This window comes from Gallus gallus, chromosome 6, assembly GCF_016699485.2.
Source record: "Gallus gallus isolate bGalGal1 chromosome 6, bGalGal1.mat.broiler.GRCg7b, whole genome shotgun sequence".
Classification (NCBI taxonomy): Eukaryota; Metazoa; Chordata; class Aves; order Galliformes; family Phasianidae; genus Gallus; species Gallus gallus.
In genome coordinates, this window is record NC_052537.1 from 20,871,212 (window position 1) to 20,886,218 (window position 15,007).

The window sequence follows — 15,007 nt, forward strand, 5'->3', positions numbered from 1 at the left end:
TGACACATGAAAAGCTTGCAGTAATTTATTGATTGCTTCTTTGGAAGTAAAGTAAAATAATCTTTTCCAAAAGCTGTCACCTTGTATACAAGATGGCAGGTTATTAGCTTTAGACCATCAATTAAATGCTAGCTGTGATTTAGATGACTGTCTAATGTAGTCTCTGTCCTACAGCTAACCTCTGAAAGCACTGGGTTTGGCTTGCTCTGAAATCTTAAAAACAAACAAACAAAAACTCACAAACAAAAACACCACCTGTATATGAGGGCTAATAAACTTGTGCATATTTTTCCGATGTTGTTATATCCCATCTGAAATCTAACAGTGAAATCATTCACTGAATCAGCACAACTCCCGTGGTCTCTGAGGGCGAAGAATTGTCTGAGGCTGCTCTTCAGAGGAGCAGATGCGTTTTCAATCAGCCTTCAGACAGCTTGAGCCTTCTGACTTGAAATAGTAATGCTTCAAGCCAGTCACTGTGGTTTCAATTTAAACTGTGCGTTGAGCTTAAAAAGTGCCTGACATGTTTGTTAGCAAATCTAAGGATGAGATATCTGAAAGAAGTACGTAAATACAGGGCTGAAAGTTTTTCCATGAGTGATTCTTATCTAGATAGAGGTCACGCTGGCTCATCTTGCACATGCTGCTGGAAAGACAGAAGGAGAAAGGCAAGAATTCTGCCTGTTGCTCAGATACAGTCAGAAATACATTAGTAACAAATTTCTCTGAAATGGGATGGACAGTGAGTGTGTTCTTAAGTCTTGCAAGGATCGTGTCGCACCTACGTAGCATTTAGTCTGCTAGTAGGAGTGAAAAGACCATGAGGTTCTTATTTGCAGATATGGTAGCGATTAGATTCTCAAGAAATGTGTGTCATCTTTCCAGAGTATATGTGCAGTCAGAAATGCTGTACTACAGGTAAAACATTTGTGTTTGGAAGTGTTTCAAAGACCTTCCCCTGTAATTTAGGCTTCAGTAATGATTATCTTGTCAACAAAGCGGTAATGTAGCTTGTAGGATCGCAGACAAGCACTCCTCTGTTTGCAGAAAGTACATAAAAAACAGTCCAGCTACAAAGACTTACCCATCTGCTTTGACAAGGAATATTTGTCAAGGAGAACTTCTGGATCTACTTTTTGACAGGATGACTCCTTCTCTACTGAGTCTTTGAATTCCTTTAGCAAAGGGTGACAAAAGAATTGTGTGTTCTTTTAAGAACTAAGGTTTTTCAGGGTAAGCAAACAGCCTGGTAAGCTTGATGTGCGGTGGTAGCAAAGTCATAATTCAGGTTGGCTGCATCAAACTCCAAGAGCATAGGAATTAGCAAAAAGATACTTTTGACATGGTAAAGATGTACACATTTTTAAATTTTTTTTTTATAATATAAGCTTTATCTTTCTGAGGCTGGCATAGTATTTCCATACTGAAAAGGAGAAAGTTTCACGTTTCTTTTTCCCTGTGCTATGCATGGTGCAAGAAGAGGACAGAAATAACATTGAAATTGTGATAAAGAGCTTGATTCCTCTCATTCTACTGGTACTGTAATAAAATGCTTGTGAGCAATGGCTTTGTCTGTTCAGGCACTCCTTTTAAGCTTGGACTTTTCTATTAGATAGCTGGGTTCAATCTAGAATGGAAGCCTGTGGAGCTTTGCTTGTGTAGGTATAGGGTGTCCTGTAGCTCGACATGCTTTTGCCTGATCACCTTGTTCAGATACAGTATAAAGGATTACACGTTGTTATTTATAATCTTAAATCTGTCCCTTGTAACCCAAGTGACTGTTTAGAGCCTTACAATCATGTCCAGATTCTCAACAGCTTGTTGGTGAAGTTGAAATGTAATGTACTTCAGAGCTCTCAATGTAGAAATTCTCTCAGATCACAGTGGTGGAAGGTGGGGCTTAAAGGCATTCAGTTGGGTGCAAAATGCAGTGTAAGATGAATGGAATGAAAAATGAATCATGAAGATGCAGCTTCTGAGCTAACAGTTTCTGGAATGTCAGATTCTAGACCGTGATTTGTTCTTTTCTTTGTCGCAGTGTAGCTGCTGAGGGTACTGCTGAACTAAGTGTAACGCTTACAGGTGGTGTGGACTAGGGAGGGATGTTACATCAACACCTTTTGTTATTCACTTGAGAAAAGTGCTTTGGAAACAGATCTCCTCTTGGGAAAAGGTGCTGTTGAAATAAACTACATAACATTACTTAAAATGAAAGGTAACCCAGTGGGAACTTCGTCACATCTTACTCAAGTGCGTAGTCTTTGTGTGTGTTTGGGTGTATTTTTGAGGGCTGGAGGAGGAGGAGGAATGGCTTCATCTATTTCTTTAAAGTTAAGCACTTGATGTATGAATTTAAACTTCAGCTTGCATGTTGCTGTATTATAATGGTCTTTTCCTTCATTTATTCACTAAGGCTTTGCTTCTGTTTTTCTCATTAGGATGACAGTTCTGGCAGTCTTGCGTCAATATCTGCTCTCAGTCTGTTAAACACAGGGGTATGGAATTTAATATGTTTTTTTCTAGTTGTATTCAATGCCATGCATGGGACTATGTAGCACTCATTAAAAATAGAACAAACATCACATTTTCACAGTAGCATGAATATTTTATGGCACTAACCATCAACTCATTAGATACCATTAGTAAAAAAAAAAAAAAACCAAAACTTTCACACATGATTCTCACTAACAACTTCAAGTGATAGAGTATTATTGTTTATTAACATACTGCATGTTCTTGAATAGCAGAAGGTAGAGTAAATTACTGTCAAGTTCTAGCATTACCTATGTTTGTGCGTCCATACTTAAAAAAAATTAAGCCATTTTAACAACTGTTAACATTATTTTTGAACACTGTATAAATTTGACAAATTGATATCCTCTAAGCTTATTTTTCTCAACTCTAAGGCACATGAGCTGTAGCACTTCAGAATTTTAGATGCTTTTAATCATACTTTCCTGTATAAAACTGGAACTGTAGAAAGGTGCAGCTGTTGAAACTCTTTTGTTATGTGGTGTTATATCTTCCATTTGCTGTGACTGGTTTGCTTCTGAAATTGGTCCAATGCATCTGCCTCTTTGAGAACTCTTCAGTAATCCCATACTTGATGGTAAACAGGAATAGCATAACTTTGCTTTTCATTCTGTGGATCTGTTACTGTATGTGAAATAGAGCAGTAATGTGACTGCTCGCTGATATATAATGCCTGTGGTTCATGTTACATGGTTCAGGTTCTCTCATCTCTTCTTTATTGGGCCCAGAAGCCCATAGCTTCATGTGTTTTTGTAAGCAACAAGAGGTGAAACTTGATGCAACTTGTGAAAAATCCATTTGAGGAAAAATAAAGCAAGTTAAAGATGGGAGATGGATGATGTTACTTTGGAAAGTTGATCTAGAATCTTTTCAGCATCCATTTGGTTCTTCTCTCCTATGATGTGAGACATGGTATTCTTCCCTGCCTGTAATCTGGAAGTAAGAAACAAATGTACTGTTCTGTCTGTCTGAAAGCATCTGCTTTCTTAGTTCTGAAAAAATACCTGGAGCATGACTTGAGAATCTTTCAGTGATATCTGTTCTTGCTATAAGCACCATCTTGTTTTTAAGCAACTTATAGCCAATTCTGGTTCAGTAATTTCAACATACAACTTGGAGTTTGGTGTGCAAGAGGTGGTCCTTAAGAATTAAGCAGAATTTCTGCTTAAATAACTTAGTTACCAGTTTTTCCAAGGTGATGTAGGGTGCCTTCCTAAGAGACTCAATTTTAAAAGGGAATAAAAAAAGCTGCAAATTGGAATATCTTTATCATAAGCACAAAGGCAGCTCTATTATGCTGCCCCATTTACCTATTACCTGTCTTCAGGTTAATAGGCTTGTCTGTATTTCTGTACGAATAAATACTGGAAATTCTAGTCTGTCCACATATCGAAGTGCTCTTACTGAGTTGTCACAATGTTTTTCAGGAAAAACATGCTTTTAATTTGTTTGCAGCTTTATGAATGACAGTAGATGAGAAGATGCAGTTCTGGAATTGATAAGGAGACAAGTAAAAGATAAGTGGTATCTAGATTAGATACTAGGAAGGGAATTTTTTACTCAGAGGATAGGCACTGGCACTGCGGCCCAGAAAGCTGTGGGTGCCCCATCCCTGGAGGCGCTCAAGGCCGTGTTGGATGGGGCCCTGGACCCTGACCTGGTGGAGGGCACCCAGCCCATGGCAGCGGGTTAGGACTGCGTGGGCTTTGAGGTCCCTTCCAACCCAGCCATCCTGTGGTTCTATGAACTATTTTTTGCTTGCAATTAAAGCTGATATTTGTTTTTTTATCTATTTTGAGATATGCTGCAATAAAGAATTTTTAGGAACAAAATTCCCTGCTGTGATACATGTACCGCTTCCAAAATGGTTATTTTTCCTCCTGTAAACACATCTTGCAATTCTTGAATCTTAGCTGTCAACTGTTCTATCCTGTGGGCTATGTCCAGCATCTTATGTTCTTGCCTTGTCAAGTGTTTTAAATTGTATTTTTACCTTTAAAGTAAAATTCTGTGTCAGCTCTAGCTTTATATTCAGTGCCGAGAATTTCAGATCCTTTATCAAATGCTTATTGGAATCTCTAAGTCTAGTAACACAAGGAGAGACCCATTCCAAAAAATGAATGAGTACTTTAGTTGCTCAAATTAATGAATTTCATGCATGTCTGAAAATTCTCGGATCTAATCTTTCTTGGTGGATATGTTTCCTGAGCAAGAAGCATCTTCCATGTGGAGGTTCTGATATTTGGAGTTTATTTTGTCTAGGGAAACGTACAACCTTGACAGTTTGAGCTTGAAGTTATTTTGGTGGCTGTTTTCTAGTAATGCTTAGAGTTTTCGTGCTGCAAAAAACCAAATGTTTGTAAAGCATCCTTAGTTCCAGGAGCACAGCTGGATAGTGACTTCTGCCTTTTGTGGAAATCACTTTGAAGATTTTTATGCCTTTTCTTACCTGTTTCTTACTTTTTTGTTTTGGTAAGTGTGTCAGTTCCTAGTCTATATGACAGCCAGAGACACCAGCATCATTCAGATGTCTAGCTTGTAATAAGATGGTGAGAATGACTTCATTTCTTATGGCTTTCTGGTGCTTCTTATTTGACTTTTATTTCTCCATACCTAATTCTCATGCAAAATAGAAAAAGTTGATTCCAGCTCAACTTCTACATCTCCAACCACTCAGTGAACTTAATTTTGTCACTCCTGTGATAAAGTACTGGAAAGTGTAAAATCCAGTCAAGACTTTGAGAGATGGGAACACTGCTGTCCTTCAGCGGTTTGGGTCTAGTTCTTCAGTACTGCAGGCTGGATGCTGACCATGGGCTGCTATCATTCCCAATTAAGAATATGCTACAATAGCCTGACATATACAAGGTAGAAGGAGTGCCTGTGATGTCATATGGTTTGAGGTAGAATTAAATAATTTTAGGCTCTTAAAATATGCATGTTCATTCACACAATGAATTTTGAGCTTACTGATTTTTCTCGTGCTTGCGTAAATTACAACAGAGTTAACAGCAGTTATTTAAATCTTGTCGAAGGTATTTGTTTGAATGTGCCAAGTGATATTGGATGCGTATTGTTTTCAATCAAAGTTGTCCTAGGAATTACCCTTCAGGAGAGGATTTTGTTGTAGGAAATCTGTACAGCCTATTGCATGTGGCTGTACCACTGGGAGCACAGCTGGGCCTCCTCTGATCTCTGGAGCCTTTAGGGTGGGCCTGGCTAGTACTTGGCTGGGAAGCTGCCTGGGAATACTGGGTGCTCTCCCTCTCCTGAGGACCTCCATTCTCGGGGCTGCTCAGAACCTGGCTAGGCAAGGCCTTGCACAGCCTTGCTTTGAGTGGGGAGCTGGGCTCAGTCCCTTCCATCTTCAGAGATTCTGTGGTGACTTTCTCTTGTGGGGAGTTTTACGTGACTTCCTCGAAATCATGCTTGTTGGACCACTTCATTGGATTATGCCCAATGTGGAAGAACAGAAATCTTGTCTGAGATCATTAAAATAGGTAAGGTCAGAAGGCTGATGGGCAGAACATTTTAAGCCACCATAAAGTGAATCAACTTTGTCTTCTCTGGAAATCTGAAGCTGTGTTATCACTTTTGTAAGAGGTATTTTCCCATTTATCTTTATGGACTTCAACTGTGTACGGAGTTTTAAGCTACATTTAAAATTGTCAGATATGTTTGTTTAATGCTGTCAATGAACACTGAGCGCGTAAAGTCCTCTGTTTGTTCCTGGAAGAATAAATATGTATAAGAAACTACGCATTAGGTGAGAGGAGCAGTTTTTACAGAAGAATGTTTGACTGGGAAGGTATATGACCTAACTAGTAATCTATTTTTATTTTTGGTGACTTAACTTGGAAGTATTTTACCAAAAAACCTTGAATTTGTTTTCTTTAAAAGATACGCTAACGTTCTGTTTGAATTCCAGCACACAGAAGATGTGTAGTGAACCTAACTATCTAACCTTCATGCCTAAGAATATGAGTCCACAAGCTGCCTTTGTTTGGGAAGAAGTTAAAAGTCTTTTCACAGACAAACTTTTATATTCACTTAACTATAAGAATTGGTTCTTCAGTAATTTGGCAGTATTTCTGTATTTACAGGGGCTATAAAAGAGGGAATATGTAACTTCTGAGGTTTTCATTTGGCTCTATCAAGCCTTTTTCCTAAAGACTGCCTCATTTGTGTTTTCATGAGTTGCTCTGTGGAAAAAGGAATAGGTTTTTTCCTCCTCAGTCTTCTGTGTGTTAAAGACTTAAATTTTAGAAGTAGATTGCATGTTTTTACTTCTGAGGAAATAAATGATGTGAAACAGACCGCAATGTAAATATTGTTGTACTGTAACTGAGTACAGAATAGGTGGTTCTAGATAACGGATTCAGTGGTCTTGGTAAAGGTTTCATAAACAAGAAGAGTACCACATCTTAAGAGGAGCTAGAAACAAGAGGAAATAACCATTGTTGGTTAGTGTGTTTTTACTCAGCTTTGCAGATTATTTAAATGTACTTGTTCACTAACTATTATGGGAAGATTATGTAGGTTTTTCTAACTATAACTTACCCCTGGATGTTCTGTAGTAACACTGAACTAGGGTAGATTATAGATTAAGTTGACAAAAGAAACTGCCTTCTCAGTCACTTTTGTTTAGCAGTTCTGGAAAGCTGCATTGTCTTTGTATACGTAATTGCAATTTGTAATGTTAGCTCCTTGCTGTCTTAAGTGATTTGGTGTCATATATGTAAATATTACTAGGAAGTGTTATGCTCACTAGGTTAGAAGGGAGTCTGAAAAGTTTAAATTTCATCTTTATCAATAATGTTTAGGAATATGAAGCACGGACAGGAAGAATGTATAAGCCTCCACCTCCATCAGCAAGACGTAAAAACATTGAATTTGAACCACTTTCAACTACTGCTTTGATTCTGGAGGATCGACCAGCGTAAGTATAATTCTGCTGTGGATCTGATGATGACTGAATTTGTCAGATGTGAAACTTATCTCATCAGAAGCGTAATTCTTACACAAAAGTATGTGTTTTATTCCATCCCACATAATAAACTAACAAATATCTCCAAAAGAACCTGTGAGTATATGAGACTATATGAGAAATTTTCTTAACGTAATGGAGGTCACTGATAAATTATCTGTTGTGTACTGGGACAGCGTTGTAGGCACCCTTAACCAGGAAAATTACTGAAGACTTACGGATTTCTTCTCTGCCATCTTAGTGTGCACTCCCTTCTCCTTCACTCTTTCTGGACAATTACTTTCCTAGATCAGTAGGGAAGACTTAATAGTGGCAGTTAGCACTTCAGCAAATTTGGAGGTGACTTATCAAAAAAAAGAAAGAAGTATTGGGTAAGTAATAACAGGGTTAGAAAGAATTGCTTTTGAAACACAAGAAATAAAAAAGGAGTGTTAAACATTTCTAACATGAAGGTACTTGGCCAATATAGTTAATTGCTTTATTGGTACCAAGATAAGGAGTTATGTTCTCTGGGCTACTTAAAACTACAGTTGAAGGCAACAAAATGGAAGCTGTAGATGCAACAAAAACTGCATTAAATACAAATGGGAACAGTAATGAAAAATGAGTAATACATTGTTCGATCCGTTCAGCTATATTGCCTTCAGCAATCTGAAAGAAAGAGGACAAGGTGACTAGGAACACATGCTGTGAGGAAAGCAAATAAATCAAAGCTTTCAGATCACACCTTGGGAAAACTTGTGATGGCACTCGTTTGCTTCAGTTAATTTCAATTAAGAAATGGCAATTAGAAGTGTTTCCTTGGAGATTCACTCAAGTGGTATATAAGCTCCTTCAATGCTGAGACAAATATCTTGACAAATGCCTTGAACAGAGGTGCAGATTAGTATAGGATTTTGTAAATGTGTTATTTCCTTTTATCCTGTGGTGGAGACAAAGACAGTAACTGAAGTATGTCTATAAGAATGCCTTTTCTAGTCATTTCAAATTTGAGTGCTATTCCAAGTGTATAGCATGTTGTCATGTCATCCTTGAACATAAATTCTGCGCTCAGTTAATTCTGAAATTTAAGAAAATGATCAGTTCTACTTGTAAAAAAAAAAAAAATCAGAGAATCTTTTTTTCTCTGTTAAATTACAGAAATGTCTTCTCTTTATTTTGAAACAAAGCAAAATAAAGATTAGGTAAGAAACTGAGACCAAAGCTTGTGTTCAGTTTTTGTTTTTGAAATTAGTCTATGTAGTCAAAAGGAAGTGTGAATTTGGCAATCAGGATCACAGTGCAACTGAAAAAAAATTGAAGCTGTCTAATTGATAGTTCTGTAGCATGCATCCTTAATTTTAGCTCTGGTGTGATTGGGCTCTGTCCTTTCTTTTGTAATTCTATCTTTACCTGTTATTGAACAAACAAAATCATAGATCTGGTTATGCTTAATGATTAAAATTCACACATGCAAAAATTTGTTAGAATTAGTAACTGCATGAAGAACATCAGTATTTTTGTATTGCTTCATGGAAACTTCATTTGGACATCATTTCAGATGTTCAGCAAATACAGTAACTTCAGACACTGGTGACAGATGAGTAAGAACAAGCTCTTCTAGAAGTAGATTATTTTTCTGCTGTCAGCTGAAAGGAAAAAGAGCTAGAAATGTGGAGATCTTGGCCCTGTAGGAAGCTGTAGGACAGCAAATCAGCAGAAGCAGTAAAAACCTGGTAGTTCTGAATAAATAGCAGTCTTACACTGTGGTTACTGAAGCACTGATAGTGTGACGACTCCAAAGCTCACTTTAGAGAGAAAGCAAATTAAACAGGTGTTTTGAAATGGCTCAGTATGTTATTTGTGCATATTGAATTCAGGAATAACTTGTTTTCAGAAATCTTCCTGCCAAATCAGTGGAAGAAGCTTTACGTCACCGACAAGAATATGATGAAATGGTGGCAGAGGCAAAAAAACGAGGTATGTTAACTGCTAATCATCACTATAATTCTGTTTAACTGTATAGCAAAAATATCTTCTGGCTAGTAGGTACAGTAAAGAACAACCTTGTTTAATATTCAGGATTATTTTCTGATATGCTTGTGCATATAACTTAAAAACCAAGCACGATTCTCTTTTTTTCCTATTCCGGCACAGTGAATGTAACTAGATTCAAAAATCAGTTTAACTTTTTTTCATTTTTAAGTGGAAATTTGATTTTTTTTTAAACTGCTTGCATAATGTGATTGTCTGAAAACTTTCTGTTTACTTGGACTCCTTTTTCAAGCAGTGTTGCTACACTTCTTACTGAGAACTGAAGTAGAATAAAGCCGACCACCTAAAGATTTTTTTTTTACAGGCATTTGATATCAGTGTCAATGTGAAGACGGATGAAAACCTTGTTTTTCAAATCAGCTGTTTCTGTGAATCTTCCTACTTCCATTAGATCTGCTTTTTAAATTACATTTTTTTCATTTGGGACTGTGGCAATCTATGAATAGTTTGTTGAAAGGACTTCTGTATTCTCATGCCTAGCGTTCAGGGAATAAGCTATTTTAAGAATTCATGCTGCATATTTTACTTGGGCTGTTGTCAGTCAGATTTAAGCTCCTGAACTCACTGTGAGCCTCTATGGATCTGTAGCAGCTTGCTCTGAAAGATGTATTGAGAAATCCAAGGCATATGACAACGTAAATACTGCAGGAGAAGAGTGAAATCTGGTAAAGTATGAGCTTTGAAGGGCCAGTGATGTGTAATGTTCTAGTATGTGTGCCCTAGTATTCATTAAATTAACAGCTGTTACACACAAAGCTTCATTAAAAGCTTAATGAAGCTGTTCAGCCATATACGTTTACCAGGAATGGCAAGCTTTCTTTTTTGATTTGCCTAATGCATGCAGAAATAGAAAATGTCTTGCCATTTCGCAGTGATTTTTTTTTAGTGATGGCAAAGCTCAGTTCTTTCTAGACATTTTAACGTGAAGGAATCTTCAAATGATCAATTTCTAACAAAATACTCCTGCTTAATGGCTTTGAAGAGTGGTTTAACTCAACACTTACTTATTTGACTGTTAAAGAAAAATGTAAAAGCGGCAAATCTGGCATAGAAATAGCTACAGCAGATATGAAACTTTGTACTGCTTTTTTATTGTTATTTTTCAGAGTAGAACATGTAATAACTATTTTGTTTGCATCTTGCATTGTTTTCGTAATGTCTTTTTTATATAATTTGTAACTTGCCTACAATAATCAGGAAAAGTATTGGTTAGCTCATGAGCAAATGTAATTTACCTTTGATCTTTCATCTACAATCCACATAATTAGGTAGCAACTGAATTACTTACCTAATCACTTATAACAGAATTTTTAATATGTTTTCTTTAACAGAAATTAAAGAAGCACATAAAAGGAAGAAAATAATGAGAGAGCGTTTCAAGCAAGAAGACAATATTGCTAGTGCTATGGTGATTTGGGTCAATGAAATACTACCTAACTGGGAAGGCATGTAAGTGAAGTCTTGCTTTGTAAATCCAGCGAGTGTAGCTTCTCCCTCCTCTGGAAACAGAGGACCAACATACCTTGTTTTTCTTTCCATTTGTTTTGTGAAGCCAGTTTCTGTTGCCATTATTCTAGTACAAGGTCATGACGGAGCAACATGAAATGTGCTTTTGGGAGCTCAGTGTTGTGTTGCTTTTTTTTTTTAATGGAACTTTGACATAAGCAGCAATCATTGAATTTTGATTTGGGAAATAGCATGCTATTTTTCTTTGAAGTTGCTCAGTAATTTCAGAAAACAAGATGTGTAATGGGTCTGCTTTTCTTCCGTGCCTCCCTGTTCTAGGCGTGCTACCCGGAGAGTTCGAGAGCTGTGGTGGCAGGGATTACCACCAAGTGTTCGTGGGAAAGTGTGGAGTCTAGCAGTGGGGAACGAGTTAAATATCACTCCTGGTATGCCTTAACATATTACATTTTAGTGCAAAATACAGTTGGTTATTTTCAGTGGAAATTTAAGATTTCTTTGCATAGAACTAGGTGTATTTTTTTACAATTAGGCAATCATAGCCTGGTAAGTTATGAAAATAGAGTCCAAAACTTTTTAAAATGTTTTAGTCTTATAAAAGAGTTGAGGGAGAATTGTTTAGTTCCTAACTAATGTTTTTGGTGAACTGGAAGTGTTTCAACCTATTCACAAAGTAAAAATCTGAATGGTTTGAAACATGATTTTCCTCCTGTAATTTGAATATTCACCACAGAAAGACGCATAAACTCTGTGTGGTGGTATTCCAGTGGCTGGTTGTAACCGTGCAATAGGGATCTACCTCTCTCTCTCTCCCAACCCCTCAATGTTAAGAAGCAAGCAAGAAAAACAAAGCCAAGTATACACTGCATGGAGACTTATCTTATCTCGTTTTGTTTTTACTTGCAGAACTCTATGAAATCTTCTTATCTAGAGCTAAGGAACGATGGAAAAGCTTCAGTGAAACAAGTTCTGAGAATGATGTAGAAGGTAAGACCTTCTGAATGCTAAACAGATTCCTATTTATTTTTACAAACACACAGTTTCACTAGTTTGTGTGCAATTGCAGCATTAGGAATGTTTGTTAAAATACTCTGGGTCGTTTCCTACTTGTTTTTGTGTCAGGCTGCATTCATTAAAAATTTAGATTAAATAAAAAGGAAGAGAACTCAAGGCCCAGTTGAAATTCTTCTGGAAGTTCTTGAGTGAATGCTGCCACCTTTGCTGTGATTTAAAGAATGCCAGCCCTGGGATACAGAAAACTTGAGTCATATGAAAGCTAACAAGGGCTCAGAAGGAATGTAACTTCTACAGCTCCTAACCAGTCAATTTTTGAAAACTTCAGTGAAATCTCTGTGCATTTTGTTACCCTTAGTGTTATATATATATTTAAAGAATAAAAACCATTTTTTTCCCTTATATCATAAAGACGTTATGCATGTGGCAGTTTTAATCGGAAGCCTGTAGAATTGTTTTATCACTTTCAATGACTTTTGGTTTTGCTTGCAGATGCTAGTGCATCTGTTGCTGATCGTGAGGCCAGCCTGGAGCTAATTAAGTTGGATATATCACGCACATTTCCATCCCTGTATATTTTCCAGAAGGTAAGAGTTATGTAACTTTACCTATAACTTTAAACATCTGAGTAGTTAAACAAGAAGAGGAACCTAGCTAGCAAGTATGGAAAAGTTTTCAGAAGCTTTTGGTGTAAAACAAGAGAAGTAAAATTACTTGGTCCTTTTCTACATACAACAGCAAGGAGTCGTGCCCTTTCTGATTAGATTAAACTAGGATGCTTACTGTGTTAAAGTGGTTTTGTAAGTGCTTGTAAGTGAAGGATTAATAAGGCTTTTTCTCCTGGAAAAATTGTATGCAGTTCCTATTACTGTTTAATGAAATTACTTGTATGCCAATCTGTGAATATTCTCATGGCTTCTACAGAAATCCAGATGCATTTCAGTGCACATTTTCAGGTTTTTACAATTTTTATACAGAAATATACATGCAAGAATGTATGAAATAATTTGCATTATTGTATTACAGTAACTTGTGTTACTGAGAATTAAAATGTCCAGTGTCTCAAAAGGAAAAGCCAACCCTGTTTGTGTACCAGATGTCCTCACTTTCTGTTACATAGATATTGACTTATCAGTTTGCTACTTTTCCCGTAGCATCTCAAAACCATAGAAGGAAATGCGTAGGGTAAAAACTGGTGTTATTCTACATGTGAACAAAACAATAAATCACAGACTTGCTTGTATCTTTCTATACTGGCTGGATACCTACCTATGTTTATAAACTGGTTTTGAAAAGCTCTTTTTCCCTTCTTTCCTCTTGAATTAGGGTGGTCCCTATCATGATCTCCTGCATAGTGTTTTAGGAGCATATACATGTTATAGACCGGATGTGGGATATGTAAGTATTCTGAAATGTTTATAGCTTAGCAGATGTGCTTAAAAATTTGCCTGTTAGATAAGTAGATTATCTAAACTTTATGCTACTAGAACCTCAAAACAACTTAAACCTTGGCACTTACTCATTTGATAGTAGTTACAGTGATGGTAATTCTTAGGGTTAATAAAATAGCTAAAAATGTATTGATATGACAGATGAGAATACTGTTTGGTTCACACAAGGAACTGTTTTTAAGCTGGTATGTTCACAAGGCATTCTAACTCTCAAACTCAGACATCTACAAAAAAAAAAAAAACCAACTACCAGCAGCCTTCCAGGAAGCGCTCAGCCTGTTCTTATCCCAGTGTTGTTCCCACTGCTGCTATTTCCATAGTAATGCCCTATGATTTAGTAGGTCACATCTTTAAAATCCAACAACTCCACATCGGTTGTCCTGTCAAAGGCTAATTGCTCCATCTGAGTTTAGTGAGGATAAGATTGTTTGCAGCAATAACTTAAATATGTAAAAAATAATGATGGTAAAATAATTAATCTGAACAGTATCAGCCTACAAAGGCAGCTAAATAACAAATGCTGTTCTTATTTTTTTGCCTTGGAGGGATCCTAGGAACGCTTTTCACAAGTTGTAATTGCTTTTGAGCAGAAGAACTTGAGACTGATCTATGCAACAGCACGTTATTTAGCCCAGGGTGTGTTTTCCTCTCTGTCAGATATGCTTACTACTCTGCATCAGTATCTAGCTGGCTTTTCATGTTTAAATGTTTTTAATTCTGTCATCTGTGAAATCATTTTTGGAGACCATAATCTTTAAGTGAGATTACAGACTCTGCAGATTCTGAGACTGCTTGTTCCAGGGTGGAGTTTTAAAGGGCAAAGAAGTAATTTTTCATGGATGGGTCTTCGCTTTCTCCCTAGGAAAAGATAATACAACTGCAGCTAGTCTGAATGTTTCTGATCACACATTTTAAATGTTAATATGACAATAGGTTTAGTCTTATTTCTGCACCCATTCGTATCAAAAAAATCTGCTGGACTGTTTCTGATGCATATCACTACTTCCCTAGATGGTTAAAATATTAAGTGTCTTTTTAAAATGAGGAGCAGGCAGCATAAATGCCTAGAAACAGCAGAATTATCATAATTGCAACTGAAATTGGTAAAACTATTTTTAGTATAATGAATATTCAGATTATCACTTAACTACATGAATGATAGTCTCCACTTATTGCAGACTGAAGTGTTTTTTTAAAAGAAAGTAATCACAAAAATGTAAAAACTTATAGCTAACCACTTGAGTGTAATTTTATGTATGTGAACAAATACTGTTTGGCAACTGGGAAGATACATATTGACTGTTCTAAAACAGAATTTTGTCTCAATTCCAGCGTATCTGCCTGGGTCTAAACTGTCCCATATGTGAGATTTTTTTTCCTCATGTCTGCTTTTCTCACAGCTTAACAATGAACTTAAAGCCAAGTTGTATTTTGTTTCCAGCCTGTGTGGTTTTCATTTTCTTGCATTCCAGGTTCTGGGAGGTTTCATGATTACAAGTCAAGGAACTTCTATCATGCATCTAAA

General features: G+C 36.7%; 1 protein-coding gene across 3 annotated transcripts in view; it reads left to right on the forward strand.

Moving 5' to 3' along the window:
- TBC1D12 (TBC1 domain family member 12) overlaps positions 1-15,007 on the forward strand; it is a 36,278-nt gene that overhangs the window by 16,100 nt on the left and 5,171 nt on the right. For 2 of the 3 annotated variants that reach the window (XM_015288861.4, XM_040703076.2), the window contains exons 3-10: positions 2,439-2,495; positions 7,356-7,471; positions 9,396-9,478; positions 10,885-11,002; positions 11,339-11,445; positions 11,924-12,004; positions 12,524-12,618; positions 13,358-13,429. In XM_015288861.4, the coding sequence (XP_015144347.3) occupies positions 2,439-2,495; positions 7,356-7,471; positions 9,396-9,478; positions 10,885-11,002; positions 11,339-11,445; positions 11,924-12,004; positions 12,524-12,618; positions 13,358-13,429 (729 nt within the window). The remainder of the gene's footprint in view (positions 1-2,438; positions 2,496-7,355; positions 7,472-9,395; positions 9,479-10,884; positions 11,003-11,338; positions 11,446-11,923; positions 12,005-12,523; positions 12,619-13,357; positions 13,430-15,007) is intronic. The other variant, XM_015288862.4, reaches the window with a different exon arrangement.